Source organism: Drosophila elegans, unplaced genomic scaffold (assembly GCF_018152505.1).
Source record: "Drosophila elegans isolate 14027-0461.03 unplaced genomic scaffold, ASM1815250v1 contig_476, whole genome shotgun sequence".
Taxonomy (NCBI): domain Eukaryota; kingdom Metazoa; phylum Arthropoda; class Insecta; order Diptera; family Drosophilidae; genus Drosophila; species Drosophila elegans.
The window spans coordinates 21,462,180-21,482,728 of record NW_024545863.1 but is presented as its reverse complement, the minus strand read 5'-3'; the positions used below and the strand labels follow the sequence as shown (position 1 = coordinate 21,482,728).

The window sequence follows — 20,549 nt, the reverse complement described above, 5'->3', positions numbered from 1 at the left end:
ACAGCTTGTTTATGCTTCCCATAATCAGCTGTTTACAATAACAAACAAATAGTTTGAGTTCCGCTGTTTGTATGTAGATAAAAGACATAAAGCTTATTATATGGACAATATGTTTATAAAACTCATGATACAAGTAAAATTGCGAAATCATCTTTAGTTTGTAGTTTCTTTATTACAAAAAGCTTTACAATATCAGAGCTTCAATCGAATCCCTCGGCTTACAATGTCAGGTTTGGGGTTTACTTCCTGGGCTTGATGGCTCCCTTGGGGGCGGGCTTCTTGCCGGCGACCTTGGCGCCCGGCTTTCCGGCGGTCTTTCCCGCCGTTTTCTTGGCCACAGGCTTGACCGGCTTCTTCTTCTCCACCACCTTCTTGACGGGCTTCACCAAAGCTTCCCGCTGGGTCTTCAGCGCCTTGACAATCTTCTGCTCCTCGATGAGGAAAGCACGGACGATCCTTTCGCGCAGGCAGCTGTGGCACAGGACTCCTCCATAGGTCCTGGAAACGGTCTTCAAACGCTTGGACATCCTGGGGCGCTCACTGGGCCTCGAGGGCGTGATCCCGCGGAGCTTCTCCTTACACTGACCACAACGCGGAACGGTGGGGTTCTTCTTCACGTACTGGTACACCAAGCGGCCGCCGGGAGTGCGAACACTGTAAACAAATGGGGAAATCTTAGCAATATGGAAGATCTACTATGATTACACGTCTTACATGCGCCTCTTGTTGGAGCGAGTGTTGTACGACAGACGTCGCCTCAAAGTCAGGCGCTGCACCATTTTGGGGCTGCTAATTTAACGCCCGAAAAAATGCACAATTCCCAAAACAATTTCCATGAAAAAGATCAAAAAAAGTTCTCATAAGTGGTTGTGCCACACAGAGTTGGCATATTTCTGCCGCATTTTCTACGCCAATAAAACGCTTTGCTGCATTCGCTGGCGAGATGTCTGCGGATTTAAGAACTTAAAAATTAAGTTAACGTACTTCGTAAAAAATCAAAAGAGGGAAAAGAAGAAGAGTCAAGTAGCGATGGCAGTATTGTATTAATGTTTTGCATTACGATATTTTTTCTTTGATACTCAATTCACACTGGGTCATGATTCACCAATTATAAAAAAAGCTTATGCGATTCGGTCCCTTAAATCTGTATGTTTAAATATATATATTTTGAATATTTTATATACACAATTAGAAATTAATTGTATGGCATTATACGGAAACATAAATGCTATGGCCAAGATGTTAGATTTTAAATATATTTACATTACAATTTAATTGGTAATGCGTCAAAGTGTGAATGCACTGCAGTAGCGTTCTTCTTCAGCATAAATACATTTTACAACACTGAAGGAATATCGATAGCCTGTAGATTGTACAAAACTTCCATTCCTTAAACACGCGCTTATTTTGTAAATAATCAGGAGTTTCGTTTGTTTTTAGCTGAAAATATGAGTTTTCTGAAACCGAAGAGCCACATAGAAAAGGGCGATGTGGTGATATTGTACTTGAGCGTCAGTTCGATGCATGCCATTGAAGCGGTGCCGGAGATAGTGAACAAAAAGGGCGAAACTATTCCCCATATTTTTCAGACCAATTATGGCTCGCTGAAAGTGGAAAGTGAGTTACTGCTCTTGGATTATTAGCATTTCCTGATTAAAATCCCTTTTCTAGATATTATAGGCGTGGAGTACGGCAGTCGCGTGGAGCTCTCCAAGGGTTGGGCCCATGTCCTCCAGCCCACGCCGGAATTGTGGACCCAAACGCTGCCACATCGCACGCAGATTATTTATACCCCCGATATTAGCATGATTATCCATCAACTGGAGGTAAGACCCGGTGCGGTGGTCATTGAATCGGGCACGGGATCAGGATCGCTATCACACTACTTTCTGAGAGCCCTGAAACCCACTGGACACCTGCACACATTCGACTTTCACGATGCTCGAGCGGATCAGGCACGCGACGAGTTCCGGCGTCATGGAATCGCCGACTTCGTCACCGTCTATCACCGGGATGTGTGCAATCTGGGATTCGGCGGGGAACTGGACGGGAAGGCCGATGCGGTCTTTTTGGATCTGCCCGCACCCGATCTCGCAGTGCCGCACGCCTTTAAGGCGTTGAAACTGTCCGGTGAGTAGCCAACATCGCGTTGACAACTAGTTGTCAGCGCCCTTTTGCGGGCAATCCGGCAATCAAGCGTATATGTTGAGTTAGTAGTGATGCCAACAGTACATTTATAAACTACGTGGTTTAGGTACAAGTTGCAGACCAAAATGAGTTTATAGGTAATGTGCAAAAGTACGAAGAAAAAACTTCCGAATTTAAAGTTTATTTATTTTGTATAAAGTATTTTATATCTTATTTAGAAAACTATAAAAAAGTGCAAAAATATGGAAAATGTTAGTATGTACATATTGTTCAGTAGATTTGTAATACATTAATAGTTCTAAGTAATTAATATTTCTCCTATACGTTTAATGGTGGTAAGTAAAAGTCTTGTACTTAGCCGTTTTTTTTCTTTTATTCTGAAAACATGTTCCTAGCTAAGACAGATATTCAGAAATAATTGAACAAGCTTTAAATGTACCTACTTAAGACAACAGGTACAAATAAAATATCTATGTATACCTCAACACTGTCGGTCAGTCAGTCAGTTATCCGGTAAGCCAAAGATCCAGTCAGCTAGTCAGTCGGGCTGCCATTTCACCGTGTTTGACATTGAATGAGCCCGCTTTTGACACTTGATGCGGCCAAGGCAGGCTGACCGGGCGAGTTTGTCATTAGGCGGATGGAAACTTCAATTGTTCAGCAGGCTTGCACCGGACCTAGGGAACTACTGTATTGGAACCTCAAAAAGAAACAAAAGAAAAATTAGTAATTTCTAGAGGTTTTATATAAAAGGATATATTATATTTAAATAAATCCATCCCAAAGTGTAAACCTGATTACCCCTTCTCTTTTTCTGCAGGTGGTCGCTTTTGTTCATTCTCGCCCTGCATCGAGCAGTCGCAACGCTGCATCCATGAGCTGACCAAACTGGGCTTCAACGAGATTGTCTCATTGGAGGTGCTGCAGCAGGAGAACGTGGTCAAAACGCGCACGCTGCCCGTCATCGATCTGGAGTTCCTTAAATTACCCAAAACCGATGAGACGACAACGGCAGCAAATGGAGAGGAAAGCAAAGCGCCCAAGGAGGTGAAAAAGTATTTGACCTCGAGTAATCCCCAAACGCTGCCCGGTCACACGGGCTTCCTCACCTTCGCCACTTTGCCACCGAATATACCAAAGGCATGATAAATAAACTTCAATTTATTTTTATTTGACCCACAATCCACGAGCTTTATCATTCGTCGTAGGAATAAGAGTAGGAGAATTCCTCGAAGAACTTGCGTTCGCTGGTCTTAACGAAGCCGCAGTGGTAGCAGCGCTGCTGCTTCACTTGCTCCTGGGTCTTCCGGTTCCAGGACTTCTTCTCCGGCGCCCAAGGAGTGCGCTGCTCGGGAATGGCCACCTCGGTGCGCTCCGGATTGCCGCTGCAGGTGGGACACCGACCCACGACAGTCGGCTTGGGCAGCATGCCGTAGATGAGCGGACCCGGCGGTTGTTTTCCGTAAATGGTGACTATTTCCGGGAGGCTGGAGTACGGACGGGTGGGAAAGAGTTTCTCGCGGTTAAGGAAACTGAAATGCAGGAGAGGAATAAATTGAATGTGAGTAGACTTAAGATTAAAACTTCACTGTAGTATTTGTGGTATTAGCAATTGGGTCGATATATTTTAATATACATTTTAAAACTGAAAGAGAATTCCAGGTACGAAAGATAACAGGACATCCAAAAAAGTAAGCAATAGAACTCTGGCAAGCTGAAAAGTCTTAGAAAAAAACATAGAAGCAAGTTATACAAGTTAGTTCTGATTTGTAAGAACTGGCAATTAGTTGCTAGGGTGAACAAAACAGGAAATATATTGAGTTTTTTTTTTTTTTTTTTGTGTATTTATTAATTGCCAAGCTTATAGAAGTATAGTTTTTGAATAATTTTTTCTTTAACTATTGCTGATATTTTTTAAGCTTACTATATTGAATTAATGGAAATTGAAATTAGTTCGTTTGATGGGGTTTTTACCCGGGCATTATTTTAAATCGGGAATATTAGGGCTACTCACTTGGGCCTTGGCTCCAGCCAGAGGTTGTTGATGCGCTTGGTGCGCATGATGTCGCCCAGTTTCTGGAGGAGTCTTAGGTTCTCCCGCTCAATCTGCTGCTGGCGCTCCCGCTCGACCTGCTGCTTTTTCCACTTGCGCTGCACATGCTGGTGGGAGCGCGGCGAGTGGGTGTCGATGGCCGGGCGGGCGGACATGACCTTCTCGCGGTGCTGGGCGTACCGCAGTTGCTCCCACGGCTGCTGAAGCAATTTGTCGCGACGCGAGATCATCTTCGGTAGTTCGGTGGAGGATAAGTGTTGATGGGATAGCGGTTCGCTGTTTTGTTTAATACACCACCCCGAATCGCCTAGGTTTGCCACAACAAACAAACAAGAGGTGTGTGTGTGCGCGTCCATAACAACCTTGCCAGGACAACGGACACTCGACGAATGTTGCACCATCATGCTGGGATTAAGTTCAACAACCAAACAACCAAACAAACAGCCAAACAACCGAACAACCAAGAAGTCCAGGCGGCGGCCGCTTTGCTCAGCTGTCCGCCGAGTTGTCCATCCGCGCAGAGTGACATCTCCAGTGACTCTTGACTTGCAAATTTGCAGGCCACTGCCAGTGCGGTTGTTACATAATTCTGGGCCGCTTCTGCTGCTTGTTAGGTCCACCGGCATTGGGATTTCTGTGTAGTAGCCGCTCTACTCGAGAAACACCGGACTTTGGGGCTTTGGTGTGGCGGCAAAAGTTCCTTTCTTCTTTTTCAGCCGCTGTCGCTGCTGCAACTTATGTTGCTGCTGCTTATATGTCAACCGGCGACAACATGCAACCGGCAACAACTGGTTGCCGCCGTTCTAAATACTCCTCGTTTAGTGTTTTGATGGATGTTAAGTGCCAGCCCCATATTGAATTCAATCATTTTGCATCGATGGTATTGGTTTCTCGGTAGTCGTTCAGTTTTTTCTATTCTCATTTAAAGGACTTGTGGTACCGCTTTGATCCAGAAATCCACCGTTGTTCTCCTCTTTAATTAGCTAGACGAAAAATAACTAGTTAAAAAGTAGCCTCATGATTTCCAAAAGAACTTTGCTTTATGCTTAGGAATTTAGTATTTTTTTGTATTTAAATATTTATAATACTTAAAATAGTCATAGTTTTTTTTTTATCTTGACTTTTGGCTCCTTTACCGTTCGATTACCACTTTTCAAATGGAATTGGCATTTTTGAGGTACATTTGGATTAAGCCAATTCGTTTTGACACGCAATTTGAAACCAGATTCGATAAGGGGTTCATACGAATTTTATTTATGGCTCTAATGCGTGAAGTATTTTACCAGTATAAACAAACCCAAAAATTGGCTTTAATTTTAAACTGTCAGTTTTTTCTCATGGCTTAATGTTGTCATGTTGTTTTGTTCATTCCACAATTTATTTTGTTCTGTTAGTTAAACTTATAATTTTACATATAATACGGTTTGTGTTTGGATAGAATAATGAATAATTTTGCAGAATGCAGTTTCATAAAAATAATTTGTTCATTTTGTTTTAGCTATTTACCTTTTTTTTACCCAGCCCCAATCGAATCTGAATTTTCCGCAATGTTATCAGTTAGGCGATCAAAACACTGTTTGTTTTTATGAGTTGCCAGCATTGGATTTAATAATTTTCCAGCTTGTTTTCTTACTACTGCCCCCTGCCAACTAACCAACCACTTGCAATTCCCATCGATCCTGTCAAAAACCCAACTCGGCGCAATTGTTCTCGTTTGAAGTTGATTAGCCCCCCGTTGTTGCTTACAAAATGTGTCTATTGTGCCGGCCTGCAACAGGCAACAGCAACGGACCAGTGGATAGTGCGTGAGTTGGCAGTATTGGGGAAATTAAAAGGTCCACGCCGCATTATTATTGGCCAGTTAATTGGAAGATTGGTAATTCGATATCGACAGTGTTGCTTATCACAGCTCGCCTTGTTAGGTTGGCCCATCCGGATTATCTTGTTTGATGAATCGACAACTGTAACGAATTTCCACCATTCAACTCCGAAGGGAGTCCGATGGGTCGGCGCTTTTCACCTTTGGCCAAACACGCTGAACCGCCCGCTTGACTCGTCACTAAACACCTGCTTAGTTGTGCATAAATTTCATTTGGATATGATTATTTTTATTGAAAGTTTTTCGCAAAATGCCATATAATTGTGTCGGCCTGGCTCTGTGTTCTCCACTGACTGTTTGGGTGTGTGTGTGTGTGTGTGTGTGTGTGTTCGCTTAGCAGGGTGCAGCCTTACACCCGCCAGCAATATGGCCAGTTTCTCACCTTTAGAAGCCGGCCCCAAAGTCTCCGATAGCGAGGGACGAGCTTGAAATTGATGGCAGCCAGTGCCGCAATGTGGGTTGCAATGTGGTGATAATGTGGATACCCTTTAGAGGTATGTAATTTAATAAAAAGTTGGCCAAACGAGGCAATTATTGGTTAATAATATAGTGAGTTGTTACATACAATTTGTAATTTGTTGTGAACACAGGTTGCTTGCCATTTTCTTTATATATTGCAATCAATTATTGTTTATTTTTTATCGGCAAACTTCATATATGTATGTTAAGCATATGAATTGTATATGCCATGACTTAATTTTTTTTAGATAGCTTCATATTTTATTAATTTTTTTTTTCAAATTTAAGTCCATCTGGCAACATTAAAAATATGTTAGAATTATTGGCAAAACAGTTTGGTTGCCATTTTCTTTATATATTCTGCAATCAACACTAAAAAACTAACGCTAAAAAACATTATAAAAGTATGTTTTTTGGGCATATGATTTTTTTAATTTAGGGATTAATTTTTTTAGATTACTTATTACTTATTATTACTTATTCTTTTTTAAAATTAAATTTAAAAATGTTTCATATTTGGCATGTGTTAAAATTATTAAACATTATTTATAAAACTCAATTAAACAAAAATCGTTCTTTGCACTCGAGAACCTATTATAAACTCTGTTTATTGTTTTTTCGATGGAACATATTTTAGGCTCATTTACCCAATTTTGCAATTGACCCGATAAACCTGCCCTTATGAAGCAAGCCCTTTTGTTTTGGTTAGCACTCGCAAAGCGTACAAAGTGTATACATAGAGTACTGGAGATTGGGTCCTGTCCATTTATTACAACATGAGCCGGCAACAGTTGAAAACTGCGATTTGCTGTCAGCTAATAATAATAATTTCGATATTGAAAATACGTTTTCTTAGTTAGGTACGACACTAAACGATTTCGCCCAGTCGTCGGCGGTGCAGCAGTGCTAAAAGTCAGGCAGGCCACAATGCCGGCACCACCGACAGCACCACCAAATGCACCACCAACCTGAAGTTGACCGTTGGTGGGGGCGTGCTATTTGCTGCCGCTGCTTCTTCCACTCCGTCTACCCTTTTTTTTGTTTTGTTTTTGCGGACAGGTGGTGTGTGGTGTCGATGTTTTGGCCGGATCGTCGACTTTTGGCTCAGACTGTGTGCAGCCCATTGCCCATTGCCCGTTGCCCGTTGGTGTTCAATATGAGCCACAATTGAGGCATTTAATCGAGCATCTCTTAACACGCCTTGGAATGTTGACTTATTATTGGCCCAGCCAGCCATTCGTACTCCCTCCGCATCCTCATCCGTATCTGTATCTTTTGGTAATATGGTGCCTGCCACAGTGTCTGTGGGCCTGCAAGTCCATGCAGAGTCCGCAGTTTGCCGTCCAGAGAGTCTTGCGTCGGTGTCAGGAGTCTGTAGTTACTTCACAGTAAAAGCGTTTATCATCATTAGACTCAATCTAAAGACGTTTTCGGCCGGGGTTATCATGTTGATTATGTTGTGTGAAAACAAATTACATTTCTCCTTGGCCTCGCGAGTTTTAGCACCACTTGCGGTGCGGTGGTGGTTCTTTTTCCGCTGCTGGCTAATTACGTAGATGATCGCTGATTTCAATTGTGCTTATTGACAAACCAATTGGCCAAAGATGATTTTTTTTGTTTTGGTGAAAGGAAAGTCTTTTCCCCGTGCCGTGAGAAAAAACCGTGAAATCGAACAACAGCGAAAAATATTTCCAATTTGCTAATGGCAATAATTGTTTCTACATTTTTTTTCCTTCAAGTACCAATACTTGCCTATAATTTTTTCCTTTATTTTTTTATTTCGCTTGGCACAGCTGTGTTCTATATAGATGCTGTTGTTGCAAGTGGCATTGCCTGCAGCTGCAACAACAACAACAGCAGCAACATTGGCGGCACCAGCAACGTACAACAGCAAGAATAACTACTTTAGCAAGGTTAAGTTTGGCCCTGACTGCCTGTTAATACTGCTCAGCAAAGTAAGAGTTTAGCTTAATAAAGATTTAAATTAAAAGGATGTATTTCAAATTTTTTAAATAATATAATTATATAGAAAATAAAATATAAAATATAAACTAGAACTAAATATAATTTTATGCTTATGCCTTAAAACAAAAAACCATTTTTGCTACATATTTTTGTTTTTAGTTTTTTATATTGAATAGAATTTGAAAACGAAATAAGTTTAGATACTTACAGTTTCTTTGCTTGGAAATAGAAGTTTAATACATTTTCTTTAAACAATCAACAACTTAGAAGGTTTTTGTAGACCAGTGTTGTTCATTTGTCGTGGCGTGGAAACCAAAAACTCCAACTCCAATAAACATTTTATGCACTTTTAAATGCAATGCATATTGTAGTTGCACCGATAACGTTATAATTTTTTTTCAGCTTTGTTGTTTTAGATTTGTGCCACACACAGACAGTCGAGAAAAACACAAAAGCAAATACAGAGGCACCAGGGTCAATGTCGCACCTTGACGCCACAACCGATATATAGATTTTGAAGCCGACTTTTTTGTCACAATTTATTGCATTCGGGTTAGAGTCGAGTGTTTGCCATTTTTATTTTTCCATTTTGCCTGAATCTGTGTGGCTTGGCCATTTTATCTTGTCAACGCAATCGCCTATGAGTGTTTTTTTTTAATTAATTAACAACAATCGCATGGGTGTCAATGGCATGCACATGCCTTTGTGTGGCATACTTAGCTCCCATGGAATCGGATTCTAATGTCCAGTGAATGCTGAAAGTGAGTGGGGGAAAATGCCCATTTTGTGTTCAACACAAAAAAAAAAAATTCAAGAGAAGTTTCTCCGCCGCAAAACAACTCAGAGTTATGCAGAAACTACAACTCAACAGGTATGCACTGCCAATCAATAAACTTTTGCAGAGAGAAGCCGCGGGGAGTTTAACTCTCTGGGTTTCCATAAGAACTAATTGAGCCATTACGAGGTCTATGATAATCGTTTGTGATGCAGCAGCCAACTAGCATCCAAATCCAACCAAGCCAACGCCTTCACATTATCCAATAGTTAGACTATGTCAACTTGGAAGAACACAGGAAGAATAAATATCTATATAGTTGTTTTGAAATTTAAAAATGTATCTTTTGTGTTGGAAAACTTACATATTAAACAGGATTTAATAAACTTAAAATTGAAACTTATATTTTAGAATTAGCATGTATTTTAAAATGTTAATTTTGCCACGTGTTTAATAAAAGATATTTCATTCGATCAATAGTAAATGTCAAAGATTCTTAATTAATAGGTGTCATTCAAAGGTGTTTTGACAGTCAACTTAAAAAACATAAAAAATGTTAAGATTCTGTAATAGTTATCGCTAGTTCCAAACTACAACTAATTTATTTATGTATAGTATCAGGGAATAAAAATTAAAGTATAAAATTATTAAATAGGAACTAGAAATTATAAAGGTGTATTTCATTATTTAATAATTAAAATGAAAGCATAAAAATAGTAAACCAGAATAAGAAATTAGGATAGGATGTATCATTATTTAGTATAGATTTTTTTGCGGTGTGCAATAAAATTAAAGTTTTGTTTATGAATGGAATTACACGACGACATTTAGATGGCCAAAAGAGCAGCCTGGCCGGGCCAACGCAGCTGGAAATCGAGAGGCCGCCGACTCGGCTCAGATTCACAGACACTTCATCTAAATGTCAGGCCATATCTAGCGACACTCGCAACACTCGGATTCGCACTAGCTGGGTATTGTGGATTGTGGATTGGGGATCGCGGATTGCGGATTGCGGATCGTTTCGGTCTTTAGTACTTGGACTTGGACATCTCCTGGTCTCCAGTCTCCAGTCTCCGGTCTCCGGTTGTCGGCTCTCTTTGGCGGCTGCTTTGGCCAAATCAATTGAGCCGCCTTCCCCCATAAACGAGCCAAAACAAATGACTCCGACTGCCTCGAGAGGCTGCGACTGCTCTGCTCTGGGACCCGGGGCAGCTCAAGATCATTAGTATAATTTAAGTAAATTAAACGCAGCGATTAGGTTCGGGATACAGCGCTCTGGCCTGGGTGAAATAAAACCAGACAGACAGTCAAGTCAGCAGGCGCAACAAACGGCACCAGCATCAACTATTCCCCAATCGCCGTTGTCGGCAAAATGCTTGTGTTTATTTAAATTTATTGTAACATTTTCGTTGGCGATTTCAATTTGTAAAACAAGCGAGCAAACAAGCTGTTAAAATATAATGATTGGCACCAATGGGGCCCAAGGAGTTTGGGGGAAATCGGACTCCAGATGTGGGTTAAACTGGCCGCATATGCTTATCCGATTCCCGGGAGATGCTAAAAGCGAATTTATGCGGCGTTTAGGCATTGTCCGGCCAAAGTATTTTCGCTTTATGATTGCCATGAGCAGTCGAATGCATAAACCATTTGGCATTGAAAACTATCGGTTAGCATACATTGTGTTTTTGGTTTTCCTTTTTTTTTCTTTTTTTTGCTGAGCCAGTAGAGTCGCTGGCTTTTTCCCACACAGACAATGGGCCAAAACGGCGACAACTGAGTCTGGTTCGGTTGGTCTGGTCCCGAGTCTTGTGTCTCGGATCTCTCCGCATCGTGTGCAATATGAGGAGCGTTGCAGCTTCGACTCCGAGTGCAACTGCAACTGCAGCAGCGATCACAAAAGCTCGCAAGGAGCCAGACAGAATTACAAGAGCAGGGCTTTGGAACAATGCTGAATGCAGGCAGTTCAATTGAATACAGTGGGTCAAAAATGCAGGTTTTTTTTTGACCCCTTTGCGAAATACAGCTTTCATTTTTTCATATTACCACATTCATTTTCGTTGGGTTCAATATATTTCAAAATTATAATTTAAGAATTAATTTTTAAACTTTATATTTTTGTTTTCTTACCAAATCGCATTAGAAAGAGATTGTAAAAGACCATAAATTTATTTTACCTTTTGGAGTCATATAGAAATTGGGTTTAAAAAAAAGTTAAGAACATACAAAAATTCAGAAATTCATCAAACAATTAACAAATTTATATATATAAAAATCGATTTAAATTAGTTTAACAAATATATATCGAACACTTACAAAACAACCAGACTCCCTTAATGAAAATCTGAGTGTCTAAATCTTTCATATACTGTTTAATTCTTAACCACTGTGCTATAGCAATTGACAAAAGGCTCGAGTACTCAGGCACCAACAGAAAACAACAACCACTGCAGTGAAAAGAACAAAAAGCTAGTAACAAACAAATAAACAGTCAGTAGAGTCAGACACAAACAGCAATTCATATTTGCTCTGATTTATATGGCGTCTAGAAGTTTTCCATTTTTATTATGTATCATTATTATTATGATTTTTTCCCAGGCGAAAAGGCCGTAGAGCAGACTGGGTTTTTTGTGTGCCCCGCTGGCCGGTGTAATCAATCAGCAGGAGGAGCTACGAAATGGCGGTACTCCCGGTCTGGTTTTTGGCTTTTGGTTCAGGATCTCGCCCTGTGCGAGTTGGGCGAAAATTAATGTTCTTTAATTTGCAAGTTTGTGTCCTAAGTCTTTCGTTTCGGCCTGCCACACACAGGCTAAATTGGAGTCGCAAGGGGGCGGGGTGGGGCGGAGCGGAGCGGCCTGTTGTTGCTGTTGTTCCCCAGAAATGTCATTAAAGCGCCACACAGATCTTCGCTGGGTGTGCAAGCGCTTTTTGATATCCACTGAGCCAATGTCAATTGCTGGCATCGCCCGCGGATCGCTGAGACAACAGAGAAAGATCTGCATAGTTTGATATTCTAATTGCTGAAATTGTTTGCCACAGACAAGTGTGCTTGTGTGCGGGCTTGTGGCTGCCATGCCCAATGAATAATCATCGAAATCCGTTCGTTGACAAAAGCAAACAACAGCCGGAGTACACTGAAGGAAATTGTTTCTTAAAATTAGGTTATACGTCATTCCATATATTGATTTGTTTTTGAGACTTTGGTTATTGATTTTTAAGTAAAAAATTGTTTTTTAAAATATTATTGTTTGTTTTTTTTCTTTGTTCTTAATTTATTTTTATTTTTATGTTATGATAGTTTTGAAAGCAAAAATTATGGGTCAATAAATTTTGGATTCTTAGATTTGTAACAGATAAATAACTTAAGAATAATTTAATTTTACTTATACAAGTATATTAAAGTAATAGTAAAACCTACTCATACAATTAGAAACTCACTGTCAAGAGCACTTTGTATATATATTTTTCATGAATATTTTATAATATTGTTATGATGTCAAGTTGCAAATGATCTAGTTTTTCTGCGTGCTGGACAAAATGGGATGCCTGGGCTACATGGCCCTGTATCTCCTGCCTCTTTTGGTGGTCCCTGCCTCATTGGCCTCCTCATTGTGTCGCACTGATCCAAATCGCATCAAATTTTTCGCTGCACTCGTTTTCAGCTCAGTTTTCTTGTTCCCCTCGCTTTTTTTTTGGCTGGCTGGCTGTGTCTGCGGGTTTCTCCTCCTTGCTCTTTGGGCTTTTCAATCAGATATGAAAGCTGGAGCGCGTCTTCGCGGTTGTTGTCGCAACGCAGTTTTATTTTTTGTTTTTTTTTGGGCCTTTGACTTGATTTTCTTAATTAAATTTTTTGCTACGCCGCTGCCAAGGCTGTTGCCGATCCTTCGGCTCCTGCCGATGATGATAATGGGGGTGGGGATGGGAATGATGTGTGTGTTTTATAAGTCGTATGTTGTTGGCTCAGTCGCTGATTTGAGGCCCTTGATTAGGCATCGCTCGTTGTTGCCGCAGTTAACACACTCCCACAACAGTGCCCTGAACGAGAAGTGCATTCACAAATTTGGCAAACCAAAAAAAAAAAAACATGCAACAAAAACGGCCACCAAAATCAGCTTCTTCTGCGGCAAAATCTTAGGAGCCATTACGTGCACTTGGCCGCTCAACAAGAACTTGAACCTCATTAACCCATCAACCCCCCTACCACCCGAAAACAATTTGACCCCGGCTCAACTCCAACGTAATGCCAGCCAACCATCCACATCCACTTGGTCCGAAGCCAACATCATTTACATCATCATTCACAATAAAATAAAAGTGCACACGCCCACTTAAAAGGGCCCCATAAATTGTATGGAATAATCAGTTTCAACATAATTTATTGTAATTTACGAGTGTCGGCCAAAGCGGGCCACAAGTATATATATATTTTTATGTGTACGGTGTGCACTGACATTGCCAGAAGAGGAGTCGCCTGGGCCTTTTTTATAGAGCAGCTAAATGCTACAAATGAAAATCCTAAACGAAACATTGAAAGCATCTTGATAAGAAGTCGAGAAACGGCAGGCGAGCATTTTTTTTGTTTAGCTGAAGGAGAGACCAAAAGTTGAACTCCAACCAAAGTTGAAGTCGAAGTCGAAGTCGATTTGAAGCTGAGCGTGCAAACACCTTGGAAACTCCATATTTCTTTGCCTAATAATATTTTTTTCTCATCTAGATGATGCTTTAGACTTCTTTGGCTTACATATCCAGCTCCTACAGTTGGAGCTTTTGTAATTGAAACTATTGTTTTGGCTTGGCTCACTTATACTCCGCTTTGGTATCAATCACTCAATAAAAATTCAACGATCAATCAACTTCAGCCATCAAGGGAAGCAGATTCCCATCAAAGCCTGGGCTTTTGTTTTCGAGCCATCCGCATACTCGTCCGAATACCATTTCCAATCAGAATTGAAATGTCAGAGGATAATAAACTTTAAGTGTCAATGCAATCGCAGATTGACAAGCTGACAGACCGAATATCCTTTTCCTTTTACTCCTATTATCGCCGTTTCGCAATCATTCAAAGTTTCATCGTAGCTTCGTCAATTGTCCTCGTATCTGTATCTCTATTTTTACTTTCCCGATTTCATTTTCAGATATCATCGGTTTGTTTTGCATGCGATTGTGAAGCTCATTATAGAGTGGGTATTTATATGGCGGCACAATACAAAAAGCATGCCTCCGTTTGGATAAATTGGAAAATATAACCCTGAGTTGCGGTTGGGTTTTTGTTGCTGTTGAAAGGGAAATTTTAATTATCATTGTCAATTAAAATAATTGGAAAATCCTATACTTAGTAATAAGTTAGTTCTATCTTTCAACAGAAAATATATTCATAAATAATTGAGACTAAAGTTGTAGGCGATTACAAAAATTGCTTTTTCAAAAGCCGGTCCAATTAAATTTGAAACTCTTTTAAACTCAGCAAAACTTCATTAAGGCATCACGCAAATAGCTGGTAATTTATCTAGGCGGCCAAAAAGGAACTTACAAAGCTGGCAAACGGTAAAACTTAAATTTTTTCGCGTACCTCAGCTGATAGATCACTTCGGTTGAATTATTGGCAAATATTTGTTTGTTTACTTTGATTAAATTTCGCCGTCGAAAGCGCTTTTATTCTGCAATTACTCAACGGGCGTAATATCTCAGGGAAACCTTCTATGTTGGCAGCGATTTCTGCGAGTTCAAAGTGCTTAGTGGGCTCTAAAAAGAATTCGAGCTGAAACCACACAGACAGAAAATACATTTTCATGTGCACATATTCTTCAACTTGCTGATATACAAGAACAAAAATGTATATAACTTTTTAAGGTATGCTTTATTTTTATGTGAGTTTTTAATTTTTCTGTTTTTATAATTAGAAGTTAAAAAAAAGTTATGTTGTTAGGTTTTTAAAATGTAGATTTTTCATAGTTAAATGTCTTATGCAAGCGTTTTAATTATTTACTATGACAATTATATTAAAAATTATATTGTAACCATAATATTTATTTTAATATTACTTATTCTTATGTAATTCGAAGAATATAGATAAAATGTGTTAATACCTTAAAAAGGAGAGTCTCTTTAAAAGCTATGTAAAGTACATTTCTCTACTCCATTTTTAAAAGACGCTTTAAAAAATTGTTTGCCGTGCAGAGTAGGGAAGTTTAGCCTTTCCTGGGTTCGCTAATTTGCCACTGAGTGGAGGACTTGACCAGGTCGCCGCGCATCTTCCCAGCGTAATTTAAACTAAATCGGTTCGCTGGCCGAACTGCGTAGAGCATCGAAAGATCCCCAGTTGAGGCCTGGACCAGTGTAATGGTTAACACGGACACGGTAACACACACACATGCGAATAGAGAGTCTGCGGGGGGAGCAAAATGCATGTGCAAAAGTTGGCCCCGTCTTTCGGCTCCGTCTTCTCGTAATAATCAATTATTTCTGTGTAATTTATGGTAATGTTCAGTCATGATGGATTGACTGCTCTAATGTCGCTCTAAATCTTTGTAGCTCGCTTGCCGGAGTACGCTCGCCTGCGATCCTCCATGGCGATCCTACTGGATCGGGCCCAAAACCCAGCCGAAGCCAAAACCAAAACCAAACCAGAGCAGAGTGGTTTGGTTCGGAGGAGATCTGGCCAAGGCAGGTGCAATTGCTCAGCGTGGAGAGATGTTTCTGCGGCGCACGGGTCTCCCACTAAAGGCTGTCCCGACTGTCTGCCAAACAGCCAAACTCCAACCAGCCACGGCAGGTCGTTGAACAATGGGTCATATCTCTAAATATTTTGTCGGCTTTTGATTGCTTATCGTGGGTATGAGAATAAAAAATTGTATTTAAACTTTAATTTTATTTCGCCAAAAATCAATGAATACGGTAGTTGTACATGCAATACCATGTTATTTTTTATAAAACAATAATTTTACCAATTATATGTCTTACAGAATACCTTCGCGTTGATTGTTGTCATTTAAATGGTTTAAATTAAGTTAATACAATTCAATAAAACCTAAATTGGTATGAGACACTTGTACCTTTTAATTTTTATTTTTTTAAAACTTAATAGCTTTTGTTTTTATTTTAGTTATTGTATTTTTAAATTCCATGTATAAATATTTTTAAATTTAAATGGTTACTTTTCATTCAACACTAAAGTCTTATCTTTGGTTTCCGAGAACTAACCTAATTTTCTGTTAACATTTGGTAACATAAAAATCTAATTTCGTTCCATAGTACAGCTCACTTCTTTACTTCCGTCACCTCGCCCCATTCCCGAGCACCTCACTTTATAGCAGAGGTAATATGTAGCATATGTTTTCGTAAGTTTTTTCTTGTATTTTGTTTAATGGCAGCTTAGATTACACGGGAATCCGATGGTCAGGTGTGCGGGGCAGGGAAAAACCTGGAGCTTCGCATGTTGGCTGCTGCTTCCAATGGACCGTCGAATCCCCCCGGAAAAACCAAAATACCCCCAGTCCCAGCAAACCCACCATGTAACTGATGTTTAAAATTGCTCTGTGATTTTCGTGGCGAAATTAATGTTAAATAAGCTTTTAGTTTATGTCCCGCCACAGCGTTGATCAATTTCTCAGTCACCTGGTCTTCTTCTTTTCTAGCTGGTTTTTCTGCTGCTGCTTCTTATTTTTCCCCTTCTAAGCCTTGTTTAAATTCATTGGTAAGTGTGTGTGTGTGAGTGTTTTAGCCGTTTCTGCCTGGATTTCTGCCTTGTTTATGTGTAAATTATGCTTGTACACATTTTACCCACAATTGTGTATAAATTATAGTCGAATTATTATGTTTGCTGTTCGGCTCTTGTGCGACTTACATATTAATATAGCACCAAATGCCGCCTCTTAAGATTTGAAATTCAAACGATGGAAAGTGTGTGCAGTTAGTCCGAGTTGGATTGCAACATTATAATGTGCCTACATTCTGAATAGAAAATACTAGTTTTGTAGGGGTGCAACCCATAATGAATTGTTTAGAACTATATTTATTAATTTTGTATAAAAATTTCTATCAGCTAAATCCACCTCAATAATTTAATTTTACTTTTTTATCCATCAGTTTGGATAATAATAATAATTGAATAATCAACTTTTGTTTCCTTGTTTGTTTTCGAGAAACGGATTTGCATTTTGACGTTCACATATACAAAATGATTATTAAAAATAATATGAACTATTCAACGTTTTTCATTAAAATATTTAGGTATTGGTAATAAAAAAAATATATAAGCCCAGAATTTCGTTAGTATTTTTGATTTTGTAGCTAAAATGGAAATGATAAGCCTTGCCACTTCTCTTGTAGGACATTCTAATGGTTAACTAACTCTCCTCGTTTTATGTTGGTTTTCTTTAGTTACGATATTCATCCATAGCTCTTGGTGAGGGCGGATCGGAATATATTTGGCTTTTCAAGAGCTGGGGCATTAGTTCCGATGGCAATTGCTGTGAACTGCATAAAAATGATTTGGCATGCAGTGGCAGAGCGAAAGCAACTGCTTAGTAGGTGGTGGCGAGTTGCAGGAAGTAAATGGTTAGGGCCTGGGAAAGACCCATGCAAAAGGGGCCTCGGGTATCCTTTAGCTCGCCGTGGTGTTATGCAAATGCCTGGGGCAACATCATCGCCACCAGAATCAGCAGCGAGCAGTAAGCAGTAAGCAGCACCACCGCAAAAATGCACCACTCTGTGGGCACCACCCTGTGTGCAGCACAATGGCTACCGTGCGCGTGCAACAGAACACGTACAAAACAGCAGCTGTTTAACATTTATTTGCCTATTTATTAATTTCATGTAACATTTTTTTCCTAGGAAAAGTTCCACAATGCGAAATCAAAGCCAAAAGGCAACAAGCTCAACGCATTCTCTTGACGCCAGGCAGTCGCCTCGGGTTTTCGGTTTTGGCTTGAGTTTGGGACTGGGTTTGGGTTCGGGTTCGGGTTCAGATTTAGGTCTGCAAAATGTCCAAGCTATCCGGCCGGGCCAACTGTTTTGGCCAAGACAATAAGCCAAAAGCCTGGGGCCTTCGGGAGGGACTTTTTGCCATACTTCTCCCACTATTTGACTCAGTCTGTCCGCTCCTGCGACTGTTTATGTGGCTGCTGCGACTGTTGCTGCTTCTGCTGATGCTGCTGCTGCTGCTGCCACAAAAAGTGTCGTGACCCCTGCCAAGGCATTGCATATGGCCAGGATTGTGGGAGGATCTGGGGGCACGAGGAGGTCGGACGGTACAAAAATTACATGTTGTTCCTGTTGAAATGTTTGGTTTTGTGTGCACAGCATTCCCATTGTCGTCGACGTTTATTTATAAATTTCTTTGCGTTGTTTACCTTTTTAAATACGCTTTCAAATGGGGTCCATTTAATGTTATTAAAAAAATATAAGTCTTGTGAAAATATTTTTTTCTACGATTTTCTGCTGTTATTTTTGAAGTATTTATTATTAAAAACGTTTTGTGAACATTTTTAAAACCAGCATGTTTCCATACATGTAAAATTAATAATAATAACAATAATGACCCATTTATTTCCTGCAATCCCCTAAAATTTAAACAGTCCACAATCCTAAAAATAGCATAAGTTTGTTTAAATTATTTATAAGTGATTCTTTCAATTCAAATATTTATTACGCTCTCTATTAATAAAAAAAACATGTCAAAAATTTACCTTTTCAAAAATTTCATGATATTTAATAGATAAAAACAGAGTATAGTCCATTCGCTAAACTTTATGCTACTAGCACTCTGATTTTATGTGATTTGGCCTTTTGGCTAATATTAAAGACTAAGGGGAAATATGTAACAATCCTCGTGCTGCTCCTGCAACATCGGACAGGAGTCGTCGTCTTGGCCGTTGTCGCTTACATAAGCATCTCTGGCTAGGACAAAGGAAATGCAAAAATGCCAAAAATCGCACAACTCAAAAAAATCGTATAAAAAAAAACAGGGTAAACAGAAATACAGAAATACAGAAAACGCGAACGCGAATGCGAGTAACTTGCACACAAAACGATTCTGGCACCCATGAAGAGCAGTAGTGGCCGATGGTTGATTTGGGGAGGATCGGACGGGAGGATCATCGAATCGGCCTGGGCGGGTGGTGATCGTGGCACATTTGCATACAATGAGGCCAGGACTGCGGCACACACAGCCCCCGCCCAGTCGCCCCTTTCCTCACAGCACTGTATGTTATCTGCGACTGTGACCTACACCAATATTTCTGAGAATGCTGCTGTTGGGCGACGTCGTCGCCTGTAAGTGTGTCGTTCTCGTCCAGTCCCAGGTCTCCATCTGCAGCCTCAAATCCACACGGAAAAAAATGTACATCATTATTAGTTTCCTAAAATACCTGACATTTTTATATCTTAAATTTAAAAAATTTTTGGCTAGTGGTAAAATATTTTTGGAAGCAACAAATTTGGTTTACAAAAATATAGTTTGTATATTCATTAAAGCTTTAAAATTGACTAGAGTTTAATTTCGATTATTTATTATTTTGCAGGTACAGATGAAATTTAGTTACTTTAAATAATTCAAAAAAGGAACAACAATTTTGTCTTAATAATTATTAGAATTTGGAGTTGTTTTACTTTTAACGTGAATATTAATTGTACGTTAAAATTAGACTACTTAAACTTGGCAGTCTCGAAGACTGTATAAATTAAACAATTTATGTTGGTAAGCTAAATACCAGCTAAAACATGATTGGTTTTAATAAAAAGAATGAATGCCTATTTTTGCGAGTGCCTTTTTGAGATCCAGCTCGCCAGTCACATAGCCAGTCAGTATCTCAGACAACCGACAACGGACGACGACGAGGAGTCATTCAATCGCGCCAGCTGCGGCGTCTACATCGTCAGCGTTCCGTTTAGTTTTTCTCTCCTCTCTCGGCTTTTTGTTTGCTTTGCTTTTTTTTCTTTTATTTTGGTTATTTTGTTGGCCATTCTACTTACAATATTTGTTGGATATCACCAAAAGATCTCGGCAACAGCAGCAGCAGCCGAAAAAAGGAGCCAGCCTCCTCAGCGACCAACTCTCGAGTGGGCCTGTGTGTGAAATCCAACTGTCTGGCGTCTGTTCTGCGTCGTCGCCGAGGTTCCATCGAGGTTTCATCGGGGTTTCATCGGTGGTTCGTCGTCACCATGAAGTGGTGCCCCCAGTACGAGTACTTTGAAATTGAAAATGTCTATGAATGCTACCCAAACTTGGGGCATTGGTGTGGGGAGTGGCTATCGGGCTTGAATTTGGTGTGTGT

General features: G+C 39.9%; 3 protein-coding genes across 4 annotated transcripts; 1 reads left to right on the top strand and 2 right to left on the bottom strand.

The window, feature by feature from the left end:
* Nucleotides 1-152: 152 nt before the first annotated feature.
* On the bottom strand, nucleotides 153-1,035 carry LOC108147101 (60S ribosomal protein L34). 2 transcript variants are annotated; one of them, XM_017273388.2, is made up of 3 exons: nucleotides 985-1,035; nucleotides 715-786; nucleotides 153-654 (listed from the first exon to the last, which is right to left on the bottom strand). In XM_017273388.2, the coding sequence occupies exons 2-3, from the start codon at nucleotides 777-779 to the stop codon at nucleotides 240-242; spliced, it is 480 nt and encodes a 159-aa protein (XP_017128877.1). In that variant the 5' UTR covers nucleotides 780-786; nucleotides 985-1,035; the 3' UTR covers nucleotides 153-239. The 2 variants fall into 2 exon arrangements, with proteins under 2 accessions (XP_017128877.1, XP_017128878.1); XM_017273389.2 differs by lacking the exon at nucleotides 985-1,035 and having other exon boundaries at nucleotides 715-789.
* Nucleotides 1,036-1,365: 330 nt separating this feature from the next.
* LOC108147294 (tRNA (adenine(58)-N(1))-methyltransferase catalytic subunit TRMT61A) lies at nucleotides 1,366-3,330 on the top strand. Its single transcript, XM_017273716.2, has 3 exons — nucleotides 1,366-1,617; nucleotides 1,672-2,130; nucleotides 2,969-3,330. Exons 1-3 carry the CDS (start codon nucleotides 1,449-1,451, stop codon nucleotides 3,292-3,294), a joined length of 954 nt encoding a protein of 317 aa, XP_017129205.1. The 5' UTR covers nucleotides 1,366-1,448; the 3' UTR covers nucleotides 3,295-3,330.
* Nucleotides 3,299-5,137, bottom strand: LOC108147293. Its single transcript, XM_017273714.2, has 2 exons — nucleotides 4,163-5,137; nucleotides 3,299-3,680 (listed from the first exon to the last, which is right to left on the bottom strand). Exons 1-2 carry the CDS (start codon nucleotides 4,825-4,827, stop codon nucleotides 3,344-3,346), a joined length of 1,002 nt encoding a protein of 333 aa, XP_017129203.1. The 5' UTR covers nucleotides 4,828-5,137; the 3' UTR covers nucleotides 3,299-3,343.
* Nucleotides 5,138-20,549: the final 15,412 nt, after the last annotated feature.

Excerpts from the sequence above, each read along its gene's own strand:
- LOC108147101 (XM_017273388.2), bottom strand. The coding sequence starts at position 779 with ATGGTGCAGCGCCTGACTTTGAGGCGACGTCTGTCGTACAACACTCGC. Across the intron at positions 655-714 it reads CGCTCCAACAAGAGGCGCAT|TGTTCGCACTCCCGGCGGCC; the intron begins GTAAGACGTGTA and ends ATTTGTTTACAG.
- LOC108147294 (XM_017273716.2), top strand. The coding sequence starts at position 1,449 with ATGAGTTTTCTGAAACCGAAGAGCCACATAGAAAAGGGCGATGTGGTG. Across the intron at positions 1,618-1,671 it reads TGGCTCGCTGAAAGTGGAAA|ATATTATAGGCGTGGAGTAC; the intron begins GTGAGTTACTGC and ends TCCCTTTTCTAG. Across the intron at positions 2,131-2,968 it reads TAAGGCGTTGAAACTGTCCG|GTGGTCGCTTTTGTTCATTC; the intron begins GTGAGTAGCCAA and ends CTTTTTCTGCAG.
- LOC108147293 (XM_017273714.2), bottom strand. The coding sequence starts at position 4,827 with ATGCCGGTGGACCTAACAAGCAGCAGAAGCGGCCCAGAATTATGTAAC. Across the intron at positions 3,681-4,162 it reads TGGCTGGAGCCAAGGCCCAA|TTTCCTTAACCGCGAGAAAC; the intron begins GTGAGTAGCCCT and ends CCTGCATTTCAG.